Source organism: Vanessa atalanta, chromosome 6 (genome assembly GCF_905147765.1).
Source record: "Vanessa atalanta chromosome 6, ilVanAtal1.2, whole genome shotgun sequence".
Classification (NCBI taxonomy): Eukaryota; Metazoa; Arthropoda; class Insecta; order Lepidoptera; family Nymphalidae; genus Vanessa; species Vanessa atalanta.
This window is the reverse complement of record NC_061876.1, coordinates 8,243,070-8,267,807: the sequence shown is the minus strand read 5'-3', so window position 1 is coordinate 8,267,807 and position 24,738 is coordinate 8,243,070. Positions and strand designations below refer to the sequence as shown.

Genomic DNA, 24,738 nt, shown 5'->3' with positions numbered 1-24,738 from the left:
CGGTTATGTTACTTTTTGGTAAATTTCATAAATAATTATATTCTCTAAGCACACATACACCTAATAGGCAAATGAAATTTAAGCTAACTAGTTAGAAGGAGCTAGCTCGAAGCAAGTGACTTATATAAAACTTTGCAAATACTCTTGCGTATTGTGGCAGAACATTCTAGTATAATTTTAATTAATGTAATAAATTAGGCTTGGTTTAACTTATTTTTTTAACTTTTTTCTTACTCTTGTGCATTCGTGTTGATTGTGAAGTTGCAGGTTACCTTAATTCTATCGTTTTAGTATTAGTACATTGATATTTTATTTTATAAGTTGTTTATACAATATTTTCAATACTTTTTCATTTGTTTTTTTTTTCTATCGTAATAGTGAAAAACAGTATCCGCGTATTATCCATTGCTTTTTCGTTTTGTTAATCAGCTTTTATAATTTGAATACATCTTCTATTCAAAGTGCTCTCCTCAACCTTATTTAAAGCATATCAGCCCTACCCAATAAAAGAACAGTTTGAAAATTTAAGCCTTAAAATGTAATGTACTAAAAAATAGCAAAATCGACCGAAACTTGAAGATTTGATTTTTGACCATCACCCCTTGACGAAGGCAGATAACAGCCAGTCCATATATTTTATATAGTAGACGCTACACGTCTACTACTTACAAGATAACAAGGGCTGTTATTTATTTGCTCAATTTTACGGAATTGCAATTATCAACGGGTAAATAATGTTTGAATCCTAGCAAAACGTCCAAGTTTTAGGAGTTCATACTACCGCAGTTACAACAGCTAGACAAAAAGGACATCGTTCTTATATTTAATTTAATTCTGAACATGGTTTGTGGAGTATTACCAGTGTCAAGCTTAGTTTTAACTTCTAGCAGTTTCAGTGTCTGTAGGTAAATGTGACTTACCATAACATAGGTAGTTTGGTAATTTGCCTTCCAATAATTAATTAATAAAACAATATATTATTTTTACAATTAATCTACATTAACATATCACAACGATATTTTAATATATAGTTGTATAATCAGCTACAGTATATATAAATGTTTGTTGTGCAGAAATAATATATTAAACTTAGGTCTTATAGCGACTATTCAGATAGTGCAATGACTCGCGAATGACTTAATGGTTAGGTCACGAACTCACAATCGAGAGGAAATATTTGTTCATATTTTCATTAAACCACGATGAAAAGATACATTTCCAATAATATAGAATTAAAAAAGCATCAATAGTCAAGTCATATTTTTCTATACGAGATAAAGGTAGATGATAAAAAGCGTGAAGTTAGTATTCGTTTTATTATGCAGGATTTATTTATTTAATTGTACGAGAATATCATTCGTATATATGTAAGTTGGATGGGTAATAAAAGAATTTAAATAAAATTTCTTTTATTCTGGTTAAAATCTAAACTCCGAACATGTCGAGCTCTACGTTTAATTGAATCTTGTCAATTGGCAATTCAAAAGTGCTAATAAATGTCTTCTCACAAAAAAATGATTTTTATTAACCTTCATTTCAATAGTATGATACTTTTAGTAAAACCTTAACTTCCTATAAATTTATTAAATTCTATAAATATAAAAAAAAAACAAATATGTTACCTGTTTTATATGGTGTCATCTACTTTATAAATGTGTGATAATAATTTGATGCGTATTAACAATTTAAAGATAGAAACGCTTGGCTTGGTCCAGGCGGTCTCTGCAATACTCGTATACCGGTTGTTTGAGAGCAAGGTGGATTCTGTGACAATCCTAGTGTTGCGTAATGTCTAATTTATGGCACAACGAACCAACAATTTATAGAAAAAAAAACTTGACTACATTTAATAATAATTTATATTATTAACAAATAATAAAAATAATTAATGTTTTTTTTTGTGCCACCGTTTTTAATTTAAATTAATATAATATTTAATATCAACGTTCGTACTTTTTCATAGATGTGTAGGTACTTTTACTGAGACATATTATTTTGTATATTTTTTATATTAAATATATTATTTCTACAAAATCAAAATTCTTAGTTATAAATAAAACAAAATAGGCTGATTGTGTAGTTTATTGGTGTAACATTGAAGTATTTTTTAAAGGTAACGTGTAACGTCAAATCTGCATATTTTTATGAATGTAAGTGTTGTTAGGCTTTAATGATGTAGCTGTAAACTTACACATATGATAATAGATATAGTAAATCATGTAAGGAGGTCAGAATTGATTGAATTTTGACAGCAAACTCAATGCTTGTTTAGCTTAATTTGTATCTGTTAAACATATGACGAAATTTAACGCCAATAATTAATATCAAAATTAATAGTACGTCGACCAATGGCGCAACTTATATCCATACAAATTTCACCTTTGCCACAAAAGTAATGTATATTTTTAATTTGATATTAACTTCACTATACCAACTATTAGATCCTAAAATAACAATCAGTCAAGTCGTTCGAAAGTTATACAATCACTTGCCAGTGATTAAATATATAATACACACAGATAAGACAAGATTGATATAACGAGTTTTTTTTTTTTTAATTTACATAGTCTGTTTTCTCTGTTCATAAAATATGTCCTTTTTATTCCTTGCCAAATTAGACCAACTTGTTTTAGACAAAATATAAATATTTTAGTATTTTTGGTAAAAGTATATTTATATTTAATTTTATTTAACAGTAAATTAAAAGCTCCATCAATAAACTACAGCGAAATAATTACTAAAGTTAGGTTGTTTAACAAAGGCAGGTTATTTAATAAATATACAATAATTGATACAACAACAATAATAATACTATAATAATATGCAACAGTTTATTTTTTAATATCAGAATATTAAAAATATGCTGTTGCAAATGGGACATAATTTTTGTAGAAAAATTGATTTACTTAATTTTATATTCCAGGAAGTAGTAGATAATTGAATTAATAATAAAATTACAATGGAAGAGAAGTTTTCTAATTGTACATATTAAGTACAAGTAAAATATAAAATCTTATTTTCTTAGAGCCTTCAGAGGCAATCTACATAAAAGTTTTCCTAATGACATTAAGCAATTATTAAGGATTTCCGCTTAAAAAACCTCTATTTAATTTGTGATATTTTAGAACAGACGAGCTTCTATTTCCTTGATATACTGAAATTTAGCAATTTCGTTAAAATATTCGTTAACCTTGACAGTCACCTGTTGCTATGAGCCGCAACTCTAAAAGTAAATAAAACTTGATCACGAAACGAAAATACTTTAACGAAATAAAAATATATCTTATGATCAATGAAGTACATTACACAATTAATAATTTGTATTTATTTTAATCAACGATGTCATTGCATAATAAGAAGATATCCGTTTAAAATCGTTGTATATCTTTTGCATTAAAAGCCAAACCATTAATAATACTTGGCAAATATTTCGCATATTTATCGTCTGGTGAATAATTTCGTAGTGTTTGAGTCGAGCACACATTAATTACCAAAATATTTACGTATATCTTAGTAACCGGTGGCGCCGAATTTTCGGTACGTAGTAAGAATGCGGATCCGTGACTTTAATCAAGGTAAATCAACCGGCTACGACAGCAACCATCATGCCGGTATCATCTCCGACCGAATATCGCGCGAAACGTATTGGAAGTAATGACTAAATCACTTGATAGACTATTTAACGTGTAACCAGTTTTATATAAATACGTTAAAAACCTGTATACGTATTTCCTGATTCATATAAAAATACAATAATACTTATTTATTACATTTATTAAAATATCTTTAAGGCTTAATAGGATGACAATGAAGAAATATTATGACCATCTTAAGTGTTTTTTATAATATAGTAAGTTTTATTAGATCTGCAAAATTTCTTATCATTACAATTCTAAAGATAAAAAAAAAATACAATTAATGACACAAATACTATAATTATTACTGCATTGTAGCAAAAAGTAACGATATTTTTCCAGTAATAACGTAATGTTTTATTTTTTCAGAAGGCCATCGAGCACCGTGTTCAAATGAAGGCGAGACCGTTCGTCTCCAGGATGAGAGACTCGAGCAGGACTGGAGCAGCTGCTTCCGTTGTATGTGCAAAGTATGTGCCCTTTTTTATTCTCTTTAGTTCACCTACGAGCTTAGTCGCCGGATTGACCAAGTCACCTCCTTAAACAAACAGATCGTATAATCATATTAAAACAAAGTGAATAAGTAATTAAAAATTAAAGTAAATTAGTTATGCTTTTGTGACGACGTCTTATTACAAATGTTCGTTATTATTTATAAGAAGACTTAGAAGGTAAACTATGGTATTTAAAATCGCGGATTGGCCGGGCGATGCTACTGAGTTTTTATGTGCTTATTTTTTTTATAATTTGTCTCAAAGAAAGGTGCCCGTGTCGAAGTAACGTGGTAGTAGATATATGTTCTCAATCCATTTCCTCAAGAGAGTGAGTTCTTTGCTCACGGGTAGGATATTAACAGAATCTTACTTTACTATTCATTGTTACATAAATATGTGAAAAATTATGAAATTAAACCTCAATAGCTTATTCAAAAGTACCCATACTCTTAAACGAGGTCTTATTGAAAAAACACCGTCGGAGAAATGTATATAGTATTAAATTTTATCGATAACTAACGCAACCAACAAGTATATTAGATTCTGTTTTGAATGATTGTTAACTAGCTACACGTCCCGGCTTTATATAAGTAGTGGGTACATCTTTAAAATTTAACAACAATCATAAAAAGAAAAAAATCTTGTTTTTTTCCGGCTAGGATATTTGAAATTCTCGGCATTTCTATACTATTATATAAACATTAATCTTGAATCGCTCTATTTATTGATAAAAACCTCATTAAAATCCGTTGCATAGTTTAAAAGATCTAAGCCTACAGACGGCGGGAAGCGACTTTGCTTTATACTATCTAGCGAACTTAAATAATATTTGCAATATTGTATAATGTTGTGATTTTGCTGTTTAGTTTATATTTAACACTAGCTGTGTCGCGTCTTTGTTTGCTTAGGATTGAGATATAGATTATAGATACATACATATTTTGTTTCACAACATAATAACATATTTCTTGGCTTTAAAAATTCCATACATGAATACCAGAAGAATAAATCAATTGGTTATGTGTGATTTATTTAAATTATTAAAAATTGAGATTTTATATTTTCATAGTAATGTAAATTTGTCTGTATAAAGCTGAAGAATTGTATGTTTGTTTAAACGAGCAAAATGTCCTAACGCAAAAATATTTTTTCTTTGGATAACCCGCTTAGGGGGCGGAACAGCAACGATTGAAGCGTGTAAAACTGCGCGAAGAACCTAGTAATTTTATCAAATATATTATCTAAGCATATTTCCGTTAAAATACTATGATACGAACGATTTGTATACTGTTGTAGAAAAAAAATTAAATGTTCGTTGTCCGTGTTGGTAGTTGACAATTCGAGGCACATTCCTGAAGTCCCTGACATTGTCGATGCACTGCATATAGTGTATTAATATAGCACTGGACTAACAATGACTCAGTTATCCTTCAAACTAATACATAAAGTATAACATACACGTAACGAATATAGCATTTAAGTATCGTATAGATAACGCCGGCTCTAGCGTTTATAAGTGTAAAGCGAAATTGTCCTTCGCTTTGCAGTCATTGTTTCCACGCAGTATTAAGGCCATGATCCTATCAATCACCTTTATCAATTACCTTTGTAAACTTATCTAGAAATAAATTTGTTATATTGTAAAATTATAGTCATTAATATTGTGGCCATTGGATTCTTTTACTCTCCGACCAAGGCCGACAATGGGTATGTATACATGTATTGATGGAAGTAACAGTTGACTTGCATAATAAAAACATGTTATTTTATTCGAAACAGATACTCTTGCAAGCAATCTCAAAATTAAACTTATTTGACAACGTCATTATTGCTATCTCAATCTAACGTTAGGAGTAAAAAAAGGATAGTAAGACTTTATAAGTATGTACGAAACAGTCTGCTCCATTTTAGTTGTATAATTAAGAAAGGGCACAGACATTGTAATAATAATACAAATATCTTGTTTTATAATAAATATTTTTAGTTTAACGACATTGCTTAGGTTGTTTGAGCAGCGTTTAAAAAGTGTTATTGTGAATACTCTTCGCTCATAATTGTCTTTCAAGTTTTGTTTAAGGGCCGTTAGTATGCCTGCACAACGTTTGCTGTCACTAAATAAATTTATTACACTCCTAGTATAGAATAATAATTCTAACTCACACGTGCTACATGCTAACGCTTAGACAATAAGTAGTAATTTGATTAGTGACCTTCTAAGTTCCATAGAAGTATATATGTATACAACTTTAAAACGTCTTACAATTTTATATACGTATATAGTTGAGTATCTTGCTCGTTTAACTCGGTGTATGCGAGACGATTTACCTTTGAAAATGACTGTATTATTCAATTTTCAAATATATTTTTACCAGTTCTGAATTCACTTAATATTAAAAGGTCCCACGTCGTCTAGTTAATAATAACATTAATTCCATAAATGTTTTGTTATAAAAATATACTTTGATCACGATTCGATTAACTTATAAATACTTGTGTCGAATTTCCCGTTACATAAATATATAACTTCTTTCACACATCGTATTTATGAGTATTTCACACTTTGTTTTTTTTTTTTAATTTGACAGGGGTTTGATAAGTTTATAATGATGATACGACATATCCAATCTATAGTTAAAAAAATGTATCACAATTTAAAAAAAACGAGATTCACCGAAACCAGTAATTTATTTAATAGCAAAATATTATAGGTTTATATTAATTCAATCCTCATTATTAAATATCTACTTCAATTCAAGTATGTTTATAAAGTGAGTGATATCACAATTACATAATTGCATTAAGATTAAAATAAATCCTGCGGACAGCAATAACGGCACCTGGGTGCGGATGTGAAAGTATGGCCCGCAAGACATAAACATGACGAAATGATAGCTATACCCGTGATAGTGATTGTTTAGCTGTGAGCGATTATGAACGGCATTATAAACAGGTGCAGGTGTACAGTGTACTTAAGTTTATAGTAAATAATGAAGTGTGCTAAGCACGTGCGAAACGATCAGGTCCACCACTGAAAAGGGCGGCTGTTATGAGCGAAATCATTCGACGCGGAACCACTTCGGTATTATCTTAAGCGTCGGAATTCACAGCGTCTGTTTCTAACAGAAAGTCCATTTATATTTATCTCCTACCCATTATATTAGTATTCGTTATCTTAGCGACATAGATCTTTAATATAAAGATGATTATTATTGCGCATACGTGGTATATCTCAAATTTAGTATCGATATTCGATTGACATACAAAATGTAAGTCGTAAAAATATATAATGAATACGTTATCTTTACATAGTTGGCACAGACACGACATCAGTATGTATGTAAGTAAGGTTGTACACCTTGGTACGCATATGTGTGTGGTATTTCCCAGCCGATCTCACCTCGTCGGATGACTTGCGCGGAATTCGAAAGCCCATCGCGAGATTTATCGCTTATTCTGTATTAAAATATACATTTGCTTACCTAATGGGCTTTTTTGTCGCGTGCCACATAACGTCGACGGGATGCTATCCCGTTGATGGAATTTTTATGATTTATCCATCTCGTGTTTCGATAGAAAACGCAAGAGCAATGTCAAAGTAACATCGCGTGTCTCAATGGTAGTTTTATTTGCGAGTTTTATTTATTGAGGCTGTCATTAGATATCAGAAGCTCGCAGCGGAGATTGGTGGCGACGCTTTGACCCGAGGGTACCATTAGCCTTTTTATGTAGCCCAGTAGCTGCTGATAGCATCTCGTAGCTCCCGCGCACCTCTTACTTTAATGAGTCATGTCAATTATTATCGAAGCGCGGATTAAAGTTTCTTATTTAAGTTCTTAAAAAATGTGTATATCTTGTAAATGTTTCATGTTTGTGGTATAGCTATGCAGGTACTATTAACAGTTAACATTACATGTTATTCTTTTTTCATTCACCGCAATTTTGTTAACATTGTCTTAACTTTATTAAAAAAAATTTTTTTTTCTAAATTTACATATAAAATTCTTAAAAGAAGAATTAAGTGTAATAAGTGTAATTTACTGTAATAAAGTAACATTGGAGATAAAAACGCTATTTTTATCTCCAATGTTAGGTCTATTAATATGCCATAAATTGTACTTTATAGTCACAAGTAAATTGCTTGGTCAAGTAATGGTCGTACTCTCTTGACTAGCAACTGAGGGATGTAAGACTATTTATCATACCGTATTAAATACAGATATTTTACCAAACTGATATACTTCGAGCTATTTGTAAACCGAATAATTGCTCAAAATAAACCAGTATTCTGTATTCTATTGTCCGACATATATCACGAAACGACTGTTTTATTTTTTAAACATACACATCTTTATCACATCTAGGGGATGTCACCGAGTACGATAACAGTGAGTGTGGTGTCGATGTGCGATGTCGGTGTCAGTCGAAACGTGAAAGTGGGTGAGTGGAGAGCGCGCGAGCGGCGCGGGCGCAGGTGCCAGCAAGGCCTTGCCGCGAGCGCGCGCGCGGTATGCGGTCGCACCGGTTCTTCTAGCAACGTGTATTTTTTTACACACCACACATCAAAGATATTGTTGTTATGTTTTGCTATGATGCAAAAAATCAAGTTTGATTCCGATATAAGTAATTTTAAATATCTCTGAAAGATTACGATTGACTTAGTTTCAATGAGGACATTTCCCAATTTTACACCTTTGTCAATATCAAAAATCAAAATATAGTTTATTCTAGTAGGCTTTTACAAGCACTTTTGAATCATTTAACAAACTATAACAAGTGAAGCTACCACCTGTTCGAAATGTAGTTTCTATCGAGAAGAACCAGCAAGAAACTCAGTAGTTACTCTTTTTCATCATTTAAAAATACAGTCATGTCAGTTAAATACAATTATATATTTATGTACTATATCCTGTCTGGAAGTCAACAAGTATTGAAATCAAAGCAGAGAATATGCATAAAAACTATTTTCATATCCGCATAGCAATAATCAAATATAATCTCAACACGGATGTGCTCTTGACATTGTTTTATTCCTTTTCTCATAGACCGTCTTAATTTTATTTATGTCTAAACTTATTTGGTTTGATTCTATACCTTTAGAATCAATATATGTTATAAAACATTGCGGTCTATATCTGTCGTTTCTTTGTTACAATTCGACCCTATCTCATTAATTTCAATTGAAATTGTTATTGATTGGATATTCGACAAGAGCAATTTCTCATTCCGAAGTATAATAATCAATAGTTTTAGTACTAGTCTAGAAAAATAGGGAATATTTATTGAAAGTAATAAATACAATTAAAATAAAATGACGCTATAAAATGTTGCTATAAGAAGTTATGTGTATGTTTCGCAAAAAATAATTAATTAATTAATATTTTTTTTTATCAACTGGTGAATAAAAAAAGAGTTAAGTGGACTTCAATTTTTAGGAATCCTTTTTTTGTTCAGGAAAAGATTCGGAAAGTTAGTTTTAAATTAAAGAAGTGGAATTATTAATTCAACCCTTTTTTCTAGTCATTACTGTTACTATCGTATTAAAATTTTGCACAGTTTAAAAAACTTTTCTCATATATTATAAAGCTTTATATTCAAAATGGGGTCTAACACCAGAATTTGTACACACACCAATAATATATTGGCACCTCATTGGATGAAAAATCTGACTTTTCATAACAAATGTCTCTTTTACGAATTTATTTTAATTTTTTTTTTTTTAAAGACATGATGCTATAAATAAAAATAAAAATAAAAATCAAATCAAATTGATTTCATTTTTATTTAATAAAAATTGAAAGCCGGTAAATAATACCTTCGTTTTTTATATATATGTATTATATTTTTAAAGAATTAATTAAATAAGAAATAAATTAATATTACTATTACATTGCTCTACAAATTGTCTGATGTTTGTACATTCTGTCCTCAGCCTTATTCGAACGAACTAAGAAATGCGCAAGTATTGAAAAAACTTTAACGCTCAGTAAAAAATATTTTTATAACTTCCATGTAGCAACAGTTCATCCTAACGATAAATTCTTGTTGCTAATTACATCGTTCAGTAAATGAAGCGGATTACATAGAATGTAGCGCGTGTCCCGCGCAAAAAATAGTAAGCTTGAAGGCGCCATGCCGCTCGGCAGCATTACGGTGCGGGAGCCTGCGCGCGCAGCCCACACTCGGCCTTGCGCTGTCGCCACTCCGGGATCATTTACTCGAATAGATACAATTACTAGTACATACTTCTGTTCAATCGTATATAATTAGCAAAGCGTTTTCATTTGTAACCTGATAGATTTACACTAAAATTATACCTCTAGTCACCTACGACGTTAATAGAATCGAAGTTCGTATTGATTCTATTTATCGTTTATATATATATTATATTATCTATAATAACATGAGTAGCATTCCATAACTATATATCGTAAAGTTATCAATAATGCTTGTTTGTTGAATAGAACAGTGGCATTTTGTTAAACTATGACTTGTAAATATAACGACTACCCTCTGTTTTTGTTAAGTTTGGAATTGAGAAAATAAATTCGAATGTTTTATTTAACGATTTTTCTATCCGAAGTTGTTTATTTCTGAAGAGCGTCGTTATAATATAAGCGCCATATATCGATTTTCCCTCAATACGTTTCATTTCTTGTTATTTATATTTTTAATTTTTAAGGAAATATCTCAGGGAATTCTATAAGAGTCGACATAAGTCGCGATCATTAATTAAACTTTATATTATTAAGAGAATGATATTCTTTAAATGTTCGGTGTTTTCAAAAGCTGATTTGTTAACGTTCTCGATGAATTTGCAAATCCATAATATGTATATTAATTTTGTTAAAACCAATACACTTTAGCTAATGTATATCATATGAATATTGTCTATTAAGCATTAGAACATTAATCAAATAGCTTTGTTTTTTTTTTTAAATCTCCTAAAATAACTAAAATTAACAATTTGCCAATGGTCGCTATTCTGCAAATAGTTTATATCCTCTAAGGGGAAGCTGATTTAGTATGGACAGTGGACACACCCGTTGTATGCTTTGCGCATTATTTAGTTAAATGTATATAACTAGAAAGTAGAACACAAGAAATATGTTTAAAATGTTTTTATTTTTTTAAATAATAATTTAAGAAACTAAGACAAATAAGCGAAAAAGCATTCCTAATAATAAAATTCTATGACAGTATATAAAATTTTATTGTATGGAAAAATAGAAAATAAAATCGAGTGTCAACGTGATAACAGCAGAGTGGTACGCGTTAGTATAATTTAAGTGGTATCCTCGTAGATATGGCGGGCGGTCCGCGGTATCGTCTCGTCCCCCAGCAGTCTGACTCGCTCGAATCTAATATGTTAATTGGGAGATAAAGTAAGTTTTAAAACGAATTTTATGTTAACGTTCACAATTTATTCGACGCATCGAATATTTTTCGCAGGTGACGCGTAAATAACAATAATTATAACGCTGCCTCAAATATTTAAATATTTAAGGTTCGACAGATTTTTTTTTTATTACGTTTTTTATATGCATAAGAAGTATTTATGTTTTAGTTTTCATATAAAAAATTTGGAAAATTTATTTATAGCTTTAAATTTATATGAATATTTTAGAAAAAATATATTGTGAAACGGTTGCTTAATTGTTTGTTTTGCTAATAAATATAATTTGACTATGTTAATCGGTTATATTATTTGTCATTAGAATAATATGATATATAGGAAAAAAAGGAATGTAATGTTTCTTAATATACAATAAATACTGCTGGTATTTTTTTAAAGCCATGTGAACTGACTTATTAGCATTTTTCAAATTAAATATATTGTTAAACTAGCCTTCTAGCCAATGAGATATCCCTCCGGCAGTCACTGTAAAATTGGTCTCTTTCTTATAAATAGAAGCCGAAAGACCGATTCCCATATTTCAAACACTCAAATAATGCAATCTATAAACTTTCATCCTCAATTTCATGATGTGATGAAAGTGATGAATTTTCATAAACAGAAGCATATATAAAATTTTCTATATTTCTATCCTTCAAGAATGACGAAATTTTATCCCAAGTTTCACACTCTTAGGTGATTAATTTGCATGAAATCATGTTTTATTTCTTTTTATATTCTTTTATTATGTTTCCAATATCAAAAATGAGGATTTTTCATACAAACCTTCGTTTCCCATTTAATCTTCTTAGGAGATGAAATTGGAAAAGACTCTCTTTTAATTCTCACGTACGTTCCAAAACTCTTTTTCAAAATGTCATACTGTTTAAACCTCCGGCTTGGCCTGTGCGATGTATGTCAGTAAGTTATTTTAAATTATAGCACAAAATTATTAATTCAATAAATTTCGCAATAAAAGGTTATAAGTGCGCAATGAAGATGTTACAAAATGGCAGATTGCGCAAAGCCAGGAAGTGAGGAATTTCGGGTCTACTATCAGCACTACGGGATGTGGTGTGACGGTCACAAAACCAATTGAATAATAGAATAACATTTACATTATAATATTAACATCCTATACATAAATACATCATAACATAAAGCGGTAACAAGCAACTCTGTGTTTTTTTAAGATTTGATTTATGAAAATATAAATTAGTGTTAAACTAGTTCTGTGGTCCAAAATGAAAAGTACAGTTTTTCATGTGCTCTAAGTAAGTATCCTACTTATCAGAAGTAACCTATCAGGTATCTATCTATCAGCACCTATCAGAAGTAAATTACTGGATACATACGAATAAAACTTATCCATGTGATCTGGCATTTGTAATGTTTATAAATAAAGGATTTAAAATTAGTCTAACCTCCTGATAAAAAGAAAAAAAATATATAATTACTCATTATTTTTTAATAACGAAAATATATAACGTTTCTAGAATTACAGAGTCAATTTGTTAAGTTAATTTGCGATAAAACATAGTTACGATGCGGATAATTGCAAAATATTTTCATTATCTAAATTTGCTTATCTATATAATGTCTCTGGACTTTGTTTTCTTGTGATATTTTGTTAGTATTAACACAAAATATTTATGAAGAGACATACGGTTTACAGACGTTGTAACTAACCTAAAATGTTATTAATCTTTTAAATAATTATACAATATATTAAAATTATTTATCAACAAACATGGAACAGAATTTATATACACGAGACATTATTGGTTAGTATTATTCAATAAAATATATAACTTTGATAATAATAATAATTATTTCAATAATTAATTAGATATTCTTAATACGTAAGGTAATTAAATGTTTTATGTAATATTCCTATGTCATTTAAATTGCAAAAATAACATTGAGTGACTTTTATGAATAAGAAGATTACGTTGAATGTAAATACAAATTGTTTTTAGAAATAAAATATCGAAACAGTGTAATGACTTATTTTGCGATAACTTTGCAATGTTATGCAGATGTTAAATTAATTAGGTCATAATGACTTTAATTAATAACGTTGTTTTGTCTTTATAATGACATTATTTAATTAATTTCAATTGGCTTCGATCACCTTTGTGCCTAGTTGATGTTATCAAAAGGCATTCGTATGACAAATCAATACGACTCAAGTTGGATGTGGTATCGGTTGATAACTAAAATTCCGTAGACAGTGATAACATTTCAAATGTTTGTCAATATTACAGCTGGTCTTTTTTAGATAATAATCGATTCACATGCAAACGTAGATTTCATTCGATAAATAGAATGACGTATTCTATTAATAACTGATAAAATATTAATAAATAATAACATAAATTGAAGGAATCGTATTACCTATAAAACCACATCGCGGTTTGCTTATTACTGGTAGAAATTTTGCTGATTTGTCATTCCCTAAGATATTTATATTGAGGAAAAGTATAGATTTCGTTTAGATGTGTGAAATTATTGTTCAATCTTTGGAAATAACCATTGCAATATATACCGGAACGTAACATACATACCTATATGAAACCTAACCAATGTGTAGATTTATATATGTTACAGTCAGATTCGTATTCCGGTCAAAACAACTTTTTCCGACAAAATTAGTACCCGCTTTTGTCGTAAGTTGGGTTATGTTTGTTTTCATTACGGTAGCATGCGAAAGCGATACCGCCGAAGAGACGAAGAGGATATCACTCGTTTTTTAGTAGGTATCCAGCTGTACCGGCTCCGGCGACTCCCACGTAAACCCCACTTCCACGTGGGGGAAACGCGTAATGCGTTTTTCCAGCGAGATAAAAAACGAAGTTCATTTAATTTTATGCCATCTGATTGTAATTTTAGTGTATCCAAATACAAGAGTCATATAATACCCATTTCCCGGATGATGCTCTTAAAGATATAAAAGTAACTAAAACGATGTCATTCAAAATCATTTCGACCGTGTTGCCAGTCAAAAGTAATTTTGTCTGTTAAATATTTTGAATGTAACATGCTTACATATCTTCGCAAAGAGGTACAACAGCGTATTGTAAAATAAAACCTTCAAGCAACTTATTTTGAAATAAGAAATTAAATTCGTTTGAACTTTAGGTTTTCGTCTTGGATATATATTTGTCTACACATTACGTACACGAGGTCACTTACTACACTTTTATGTTTATTGTATTTCAGTGCTTTAACCGAATTTCTGAAGCGGCTCTTTGAAGTGAGCCTGTAATAGAGGAATATTTACGTTGGTTAAAAATAAATGTACTTAAATCTGTCGACTGGTCATTATTTATTATAATGTACCGCACATAAAACAGAGCAGATAACCTGCACTCATTTATTAAAATAGAAGCAGAGGTGTGTCTATGAATGCTTAATATACAATATTCATATGATATACATTAGCCTAAAGTGTATTGATTTTAACAAAATTAATATAATTAATATATAATGTATTTGCAAATTCATCAAGAACGTTGAAAAATCGGCTTTTGAAAACACCGAACATTTAAAGAATATCATTCTCTTAATAATATAAAGTTTAATTAATGATCGCGACTTATGTCGACTTTTATTTAAAGTGGATTTTTTTTTATTTATTTATCCAACTGTGAGAGTCAATTTGGGTTATATTTTCGTTATGAGTTCATAATATCTTATTGCAATTATTTTATAATGTAACTGTCAAATATTTGCATAAGTTGTGTTGGTATCTTTCCTTCTTATCAAATAATCGTATCGTATAAATAATGATTAGTGTACACTTATTTAATATCGAGTCCCACGATTGTAAAGATTATTATTATAATACGATTAATTATTTCTTGTTTTTTTTTAAAAAAAAATACATCAAAGATTAATTTAATTGCACTGTATAAAAAATTAATATAAATAAAATAAACTTGGAACGCAATAATCTGCATATTACACTATTAACAATCTCCTTATTCGACTAATTTCTTATCTCTAGTTCCAAAGCAGACACGGAATCCTCTAATTTTATTAGCTACTATTAATACATATATGCATATTACTGGTGTCTATGAGCTAATAAAATTATTAACCCCGATGCTAGCTCTCGTTTGAAAGGCCAGACACGCGAACTTATAGAGGTCAGACAAAACTATCCGTTTATGGTACGTTTTAGGAAGACGGTCGTATAGTCACGTACATACATAGTTACTAGCCGCAGTCGTGGCTCCGCCGACGCGGGGCCACGGATACATACGAATTAGGACACAATGTTTGGTGTTAAAACGTTTGATAGTGTACAGATTTGTGTAAATATTAGACGTTAATATTGATCATGCCTGGCAAACAACATGTTAATAACTAAATTCCGTCGCATATATATATAGTTAAATAATCGTTTCCGTGAGAATAATGTAATCGACGAAATATTATTTAATTTTATTCGGAATTTTTATAACACGTGTTACATTATCAAAATATTTCTAAAATGTTAGCTGTGAATCATTTGATATATTTATAATAAAAACAGCTTAGAACTCCTTGAATTCAGTTGTATTATGATAATTGTTGATTGCCTACTAAGAGTTTTAGACCGTTTAGGGCGATCGTTTTTTGTGTGTATCTTTGAATATTGATAGTGTAATTTTACCTTATGTATTCTACAAAATATGAAATCTCTTAAATAATTATAAAGCTTACAACGTGAATGGCTTCTTAATCGGAATTCTATTTTATTATTAAACAATATTTCGATAAGCATTCAATGTATCAAGGCAATGTAAGCGTTTTAAGATATTGTTCATTAAAGCAGGTTGAGTTATTTCTTTTATAAAAACGCATGAACGGTCGGTCCATAATTGGAATACGTGAACGGCTGTCTTTTATCATTTCTTTATAGTAATGTCATAAACATTGGAGTTATTTGAAAATTAACCATGTTTATCTTTGCAGTTGTTTTGACGAAAAGAGTTGTGAAGAGTGTTCTGATTAAAACTTTTTACAAAGATAACGTATGAAATTAATAAAAAGTAGCATAAAACTTCATTTGTTTGTTAAATTTTCTCTATACGTGGCTTTCATTTTAGCAACGATTTGATAGATATTAGAAATGTAGGAAGACTTTTTTTGTGGGACGTCACAATTTGCATTGATTCAAAAATTTCCTTACTTCGGAAAAAAATAATTATCGAATTTCAATAGTGTTCGTCCGATCTTTTGTTTAATTCAAATGTTATTATCTAGGTCTATCGTCCTATGTTAAGGCAGTTATTTAGTAACTGTTTCGATTCTAATGTATCCATTTTTTTAATATCAATATATAATATATCACTCTACTTAATGTTATTATTGGAATGATATATATAATCAATGTAATTAATATAACCTATTTTATTGACTATAAAATTTTAATTAGACATGGTGTATTTTAGTTCATATTATTATCAGACATATAATTTTAAATATTTAGACATAATGACGTCATCATTGGATTAACAACGAATACTTTCGTTTCTTATTCACTTTAAAGAGTCTTTAGTCTTTAAGTTAGAAATTCCTCCAAGAAAATATGACCAGAGCCTTGGGTTATTATTATTTTATATGATACATATATATAATGTGACTTATTCTTTTTATTTTCTTTGTTATAGAACGGCTTTGTGGAGTGTTGGAATGGTGCAAAGGAGTGCGGGATAATGAAAGACTGCGCTGTCGAAATGCCACGAGAAGGCTGTTGTGCACGATGCAAAGGATGTTGGTATAATGGTACGGAATATGCCTCTCACACCGAGTGGAATGAAGACGGGAGGCTGTTCCGCTGCGAAGCTGGCGTGGTGACTATGTCACGACCCGAGTGCTACGCTCCTTGTGACAATCCTAAGCATCAGAGGCATACGCATTATAATTGTCCAGTTTGTGAAGGTAAATTATTGGACTAGCAAATATTTCTTTGCATATATTGCAAATATAAGGATAATGATAAATACGTTACTTATAGAAGAAGATACTTATATATCTTTATTTACGTATCCATATAAAAGAGAAGAAATATTTTTCGTATTAATAAATGACTTACATTATATTTTTTTGCAAAACTTAATTATTTTCATTCTGTCAATAAAATAATCTTAATTACTCTTCTATATGAAAATGTTATTGTTATGAGTCGTTTCACGGCAACCAATAACATTCCTTATGAATAAGAAATAAACAAACATAATGACTTAAAAGAATGCACTCCCTATTTCACGCTGTGTTTTCCCACCACGAGTACGGAGGTACGTTATGTTCAACGAATATAATTGCCGAGCGACGCTGGCGCAGTCTTGTCTCGAAGTGCGCCCACCCAGACGCACGCTCAACAAAAAAACTATAATCCCATTGAAAAACAAATATAAACCGACATGCGAACTTAATAAAACCAAAAACTCAGGCAGTTTACGTCCCTTCCTAAACTTTAACAAGTTTATTAATTCAAAATCAAATAATAGTAATTTTCGAGATGACGGCACAGAATCGCTTTTGAAAATGGCCGACACATTCCGACCTATCGTTTTATTGCCTGTATATTTTATTCATTACCCGCTGGCTGGTCAAGAATAACGAAGGATTCTCGGACCTTAGCTCTCTTGAATTATTAAATTATTTTGCGTCTTTTTCTTCTAAATAAAACATGGCCAATTGGTCAATATACTCCGAAGAACGTTCTTAAAACCTGTTATTGTTATACATAAGATGGTTTTTAATTACGATTTTCAAGTTGTCATTTTGTCTTGTGTTTACGCTCACCATAATAGCTTTGTTCTGAGGTGGCCGCGATTCGCCCACACGCCGAGGTTGACAATGGCATAACACACAAGACGTTGCGCAGTAGCTCAGAGTATCTTCAGACAATGGACTACTCAGCCATAATAACTCGTTCCTCTCAGCTCCATACATAACGCTTCGATGACTATTATCGGACAACAAAGTGACTTATTGATCTGTATGTTATCAATAAAAAGTCAAGACCATTTGTTCCCATTATGTTCGCCTTGCTTTATTGTGACCTAAGTTGTTATTATTTATATTAATATAATTCTGGTATTTTGAAATCGTTTTCACAGGGTACAGGGTTCACATGTTGCTTACGTTTTATGCGTATTTTAGCGAAGGAATTTTGAATTTAACTACTAAGTGGACCACCCAAAAAATATTCGGTCATTTGGCATGGTAAATACTTAAGACAAAGGGAATGATTTCTACCTATGTCTTAACAAAATGAGATCTTATTATGTTCACGGGGGTTCGTTAAAATTACATATATTTGTAATGGTCGGGAAGTCTCCCACGGCGTTTGCGTCTCTATTATTGACCATAAATCAAAAAGTTAACAACCTACTTAAAAGGTAGAGGCGGGTGGGTTTTTGTCTGTTGCTCAAAGCGGCCGACGTCTGCGTGGCTGCGGGAACGCCGAGGTGTGCCCTGTGTTTGTTTGTTTTACGATCCCAACGGTGCATTAGGCTTTTTGCTTCTTTTACGTCTTATTCCTTTATGATTACGACCTTATCAGACTTAAAGTGTTTCTTTTTGTTTAGGGACAAAGCGAAATCTTGAGATGATTGTATTTTCTGGCAAAGAATAAAAAATAACGCACATGTGGTTTCGAAAGATTTTTCAATTTATAAGAAGTCAATTTCTTCTCGTAAATGCAAAACCTCTCAAGACATTTAATTATTTGTAATAATAAAACTACATGTAGAATGTCTGCGGGCATTATTTCTGGCAGTCCGAATCAGTTTGTGTATGTTTTATTAAACTGATACTTGAAGTTTTTGCAAAGTTCCTCTTCATCTTTTTGCTGGTGCATTTACACTATATGTACATATGTCTGCTTTTTGATTGCATTAATTTTAAAATACTAAGGTTCTTAGTCATCGATAGACATAAAAATTCCGAGCAGAATTGTATGTTTCATGTCTTTGTTGGAAATTCTAAAGCTCCACAAACCTTTTTAAACATAAACAAAAGCTTACTCATCTAAATTCTTTTAACGTTTCGAGTGCTATCGTTATTATTGGCCATGTCTGCGACGGCCCGAGAAATTAAAATAATTAGCTTGTGATATACGCATTCTGCGTGTAATGAATATTTTATAGATGTTACATAACTATACTAAAAACGTCGCTATATGTTTCGACGTCGTAATTTTATTGTCGACATTTTTCCATTACAGTACGTTATATAACCGACCAATTGTCATTTCATTTATGGTTGCATATTGTGTTCAATTAACTACTGCGCCTTTTAAATTGCAGTCGCGTACGATGTCAGACAAAAAATATTGAGTTTTCGCTTCATTCATGATTTCTGTTTCTCCATTAACAAGCAGTATGTACGTGAGATAAATAATTCTGGTTTTTACATTAAGTGTTGAATGCTCAAACATTGAGCTGGTTAAACGATATATATATTGAATTGCATGTCTAAAAAAGGACGATGTTATTCGTTTTATCGGTTTTATTTTACTTAGGAGTCTTGAGTGCCTTTATTGTGACAATTACATTATGCATCGAGCGCTCTGTGAACAGCACACATAATATAAAGTGTACGAGTATGACTATTCTACTTAAACACACATATAAAGGGTTATGACCAGCGTATTCCATTATATTCAAACCTCTTTACAGTACTTCAAAACAACCTACCATAAAAGCTTTTTATAAAGATTCGAGTATATTAATAACACTTATCTTTGTGTAAGTATTGTGTTCGGAACGAAGAACATTTATATGTTGTCCTTGAACATTTATAAAATGAATCTAATACGCAAAAGTATTTATAGTCATTGTGGAGATTCGACGCGTGATCTGAGAGTCGTGTTCTGAGGATGGGTACTTCGTGTGCGGCTAGTTTTCCCATTCATTAAATCCTGATTGATTCATCGCCCGATTGTATTAATTTATGGAGCGTGCCCTTTGTCGCTTTGTCTTTCTGATCCTTTGAGACAATGGCGAAAATGTTTTGCACTTTTATTTTAAAACAATTAAGATTTTTTTAAAAAAGAAACGTTGACATTCCACCTTAAGGATCTTTGGCTTTGAAGAGTAGCAAAGAATGGGTCGTACATTTTGTCCTTAATACAACACTAATGTTATGAATCTATCTATTTTTACAGAATGTGTCATAAATGGACAACGTGTGTGGGAAGGTCGAGATGTGCGTATACCAGAAGAACCCTGTTTGTCGTGTCGATGTATGCGGGGGACATTGTCCTGCATTAAGCGAGCCTGCCCTGTTCTACCCTGTATCATCTCTCAGCAGTACACACCACCTGGAGAATGCTGCCCCAAATGCACCCATCCCACTGCGGATAAAATTCTTCCAAGTATGTTTTTATTAAGGATGAATATACATTTAATCACTATCGATGCTTACAAAACAGAACATTCATGTTTTTTCAATAAGAAATACAAATATAGTAAAAGCTAATAATTGTTACTGCTGGACAAAGGTACCTATTTTTGAGTAGAAAGCTACAAGTTACTGCTTATGCTATAAGCTTTTTCAATGCGGGATAGTAGATACAAATGTGGTAGAATTTCATCAGTCATACAGTTTTCCGATGTTTGTGTTTTTTTCAATCACATTCAAATAAGGGTCCAATTCTTAATAACAAAAACTCAGTCGTGCTTGCTCGGCTTTGAATTTATAATATTCGTTAAAGATTTAATTATTTGTTTTTACTGGCTCATTTCGGCATTTAACCCAAATAAATTTTGTATTAATCTTGTTAAAAACATTTAATACATTAAAGCATATTTATTATATATGATAAGAAATTATACAAAAGTTGAATAGACTTTCTATCAGTTTCAGGATTTTCTCTACCGAAACCATGCATAATTGGCAAGGAATATCATGATCATTTGATTCCTTTTCGAGTGGATCCATGCACACATTGTACTTGTATGAATGGCACAGCAGTATGCACGCGACAGACGTGTCCAGTGCTGACTTGTGGAGCTCGTGCACTACCACCTCTTCCTGGTAAATGCTGTCCAGAGTGCCCAGAGATAGAAGAAGCACAGACAGCCTGTGTTATCGCTGGAAAAACTTATCAGGTGCGTTTAAAATTTTAGCTTGTTATTAATATGAGTTTTAAAGTAATATTCTAAATAGTCATTTGTACTTATTTCAGGATGGAGAGATATGGCAGTTAGATGCTTGCAAGTCTTGTGAGTGCCACGGAGGAGAACCACGATGTGCTATGGAACGATGCCCGACCTCAAGTTGTGCGCCCGATCAGACACTCCGACAGTTGCCTGGGCAATGTTGCCCTAAGTGTGTAGATATCGATGGAATATGTACTGTCTTCGGTGATCCTCATTACAAAACATTTGACGGAAAATTTTACAGCTTTCAAGGTTCTTGCAAGTACCAATTAGTTTCTGACTGTAAAAATCACACTTTTTCTATAAGAATATCAAATGATGCCAGAAATACTTCACATTCATCTTGGACTCGTACTGCAACATTGCGTATTGGATCCACCAAGGTCAATATGGGAAAGAAAATGCGCATCAAAGTAAACGGGCAGAGAATAGCCCTTCCTTACATAATTAAAGGAGTTGCTGAAATAAGTCGAAGTAATGGATCTGTTCTTTTGAAATCTGAAATAGGGGTACAAATGTTATGGGACGGTGACGGATTCTTAGAAGTGACTGTTTCGAGTTCATATAAAGGAAAGTTATGCGGGTTGTGTGGGAACTTTAATTCAGTCGCTAGAGACGACATGAGAGCGCGTGACGGAAGACTTTTAAATGATACTTGGAGGTTTGGAACTTCGTGGCGTGTAGGCGGGCATCGTGCTTGCACAAGACGTCCGGAGCGACCTAATGGGATCTCACGATGTCGTAAGTCGAAGCACACGAAAGTACAACGACTGTGCCGTGCATTTGAAGCTAATGAGGCATTTTCAAAATGTGTGGGTAAAGTTAACCCTCATAATTATGCAGAAGCATGTGTTCTGGATGCATGTAGCTGTTCAGGTTTTCGATGTCATTGTGCAGCATATAGAGCATATGCAAGAGAATGTACACGTGTTGGTGCAGAGCCTCAAGATTGGTTGCGTGCCGCTTGGTGTGATGGCCCACCCCCACCATGGCTAAGTCGCGGTCGTATGGGTGTCGGTCGCTCAGTCAAACATAGAAAGACCGACTTATTAGCTTTGGGTGCAATACCTAAGCGAAATAACAGCCGTTCCCGGCCTCCACCTCCAATTCTACATTAATATACTAGCATCGGCAACACAATTACTAGTCAAACCAGCTGCCATTATGGCAATTATGAGGTAATTATTGCTTTCTTATTAAATTACTTAATTAGTTCAAGCTTTGATTGGGAAATTAAACATAAATAAAAAGCCGACGAATCAATAGCAGATACAATCAAAATTGATTTTCAAAGTATTGATTCGCTGATAGCAGTTGATTTAAAAAAAAATCCATCCAATTATAATTATTATATGGAATACGAATGGTTTAAGAAATTCAATTCTAGTAAGTCCAACATATCTTTCCGTTGGTTTAAATATAAGCTCAATAATAACATAAATGTAATTTAATATTAATTTTCTTTTCAGTATGTAAACAGAAAGTGTCGAGTTGAATTGAATTTGAGTTGTGTCAGTAAGGTGCGACAATATTAGGAACGAAGATCTATTTACATAAACAGTATTCGTAATCTACTTATAGTTAAGTGAACAAGCTCTGTTATAATATTATACGATTTGTAGACCACCTGTAGCTTACTAGTACCTCGCCAAATCAACCAGCATCAACATAGTTATATAAATGTATAATCATTCCTGTATAATGGTTAATGAATGAGGTTATGGTTGAAGCTCCTCTTTTTATACTTTTTTTTTATAACAAAGAGCGATAAGTATAATTGATTTACTTACAAATTATTTGTGTCGATGTTAATGTTTGTATTAGATAAAAATGTGCTGGTTTTATGTATTGGTGGACGCCTAGATCGTTGTTCAGCTAGATGTGGTAAATGTTTTATAATTTATTACAATATAATTCTAAACCTATCAACAATATGTGATAATTAGCTTTGAATATGACTTCAGACAGGAGACGTTTGGTTAACATAGTTCAAAATGAGATCTCATCTGTAGTTAGTTTACGAAATCTTAGATCTAGCCGAAGCCAAGAAGCTAACGAGATTGTACGGATCTTGTGTATATACTTTGAATGAAGTCTAATTCAATGTTGTCTCATATAAACGAGCTCGTTCAATTTACTGTCGAAATGTATACGCTAAGACGAGCGGCTCTGTTACCCTTGTGTTAACGAACAAATAATTTATAAACGTTATAATTGTACATATTTTGATCTATTCCACTAAACATAATATGTAACTATTATTACATAATTAGCTTTAGTATATTAAATTAAGACTATTAAAAATTTAGTTTTTAAATGCGTTACCAATGAATTTTATTATTGACATTGATTTTTAACGTTAAATATAACGTGATCTGTTGATTTGCTTCACGTTGTATGCTTATCGCATTTGTATGTCATTATGTGTTAGTTCACAGAAGTGAATGTACTTAGTGCCATTGGATCTTCAGTAGTGTAAGGTGACTGAAGCTACACTGTCGGAACGAACTAAAGAATGAATGAAAAAAAATAAAAATCAACAAAATTGTTATAACTCTATTTATTTTTGGTTAATTTGAACCGAAATAAATGCTTATTAGACACATGTATTCAAAATCACTTCGATGGATCCGATAGTTGTAGACACATGCCGCCACGATTGTGATAAATGTATGCCTGTAGGCATCACTTGGCAAAAAGCACATAATAATTATGTACTTATATATTTATCTATATGTACCCAAATTTGCTATCTTTTTTTATAATATTTATTTCAAATGTAAACGTACTTTTATAATGGTACCTATATATATATTGTTTATAAACATGACATAATAAAATACTAGAATAGAAAAGGATACTAGAATTTTCGATGAGGTTATGCGAAATTTGACTTGAAGTGAACATTGAATATTTGGATGAAATGTTTCATTTTATTTTTTAAATTTTAATTGGGCTATGGAATTATGAAAAGCGGCTTAGAATTTCCTTTTAAGTCAAGACTTCCTATTGCATACAAACTTTAAATGATTTTATTAAATTCCTATTCGTAA

The 24,738-nt window shown here is 31.4% G+C and overlaps 1 protein-coding gene across 2 annotated transcripts in view; it reads left to right on the top strand.

The window, feature by feature from the left end:
- Window positions 1–24,738, top strand: part of LOC125064597 (BMP-binding endothelial regulator protein) — a 45,927-nt gene extending 21,189 nt beyond the window's left edge. Inside the window, exons 3-8 of one of the 2 annotated variants that reach the window (XM_047671727.1) lie at window positions 4,005–4,105; window positions 17,183–17,453; window positions 20,689–20,898; window positions 21,384–21,634; window positions 21,712–22,863; window positions 23,155–24,738. In XM_047671727.1, coding sequence (XP_047527683.1) covers window positions 4,005–4,105; window positions 17,183–17,453; window positions 20,689–20,898; window positions 21,384–21,634; window positions 21,712–22,803 — 1,925 coding nt within the window. In that variant the 3' untranslated portion in view covers window positions 22,804–22,863; window positions 23,155–24,738. The remainder of the gene's footprint in view (window positions 1–4,004; window positions 4,106–17,182; window positions 17,454–20,688; window positions 20,899–21,383; window positions 21,635–21,711; window positions 22,864–23,154) is intronic. The other variant, XM_047671730.1, reaches the window with a different exon arrangement.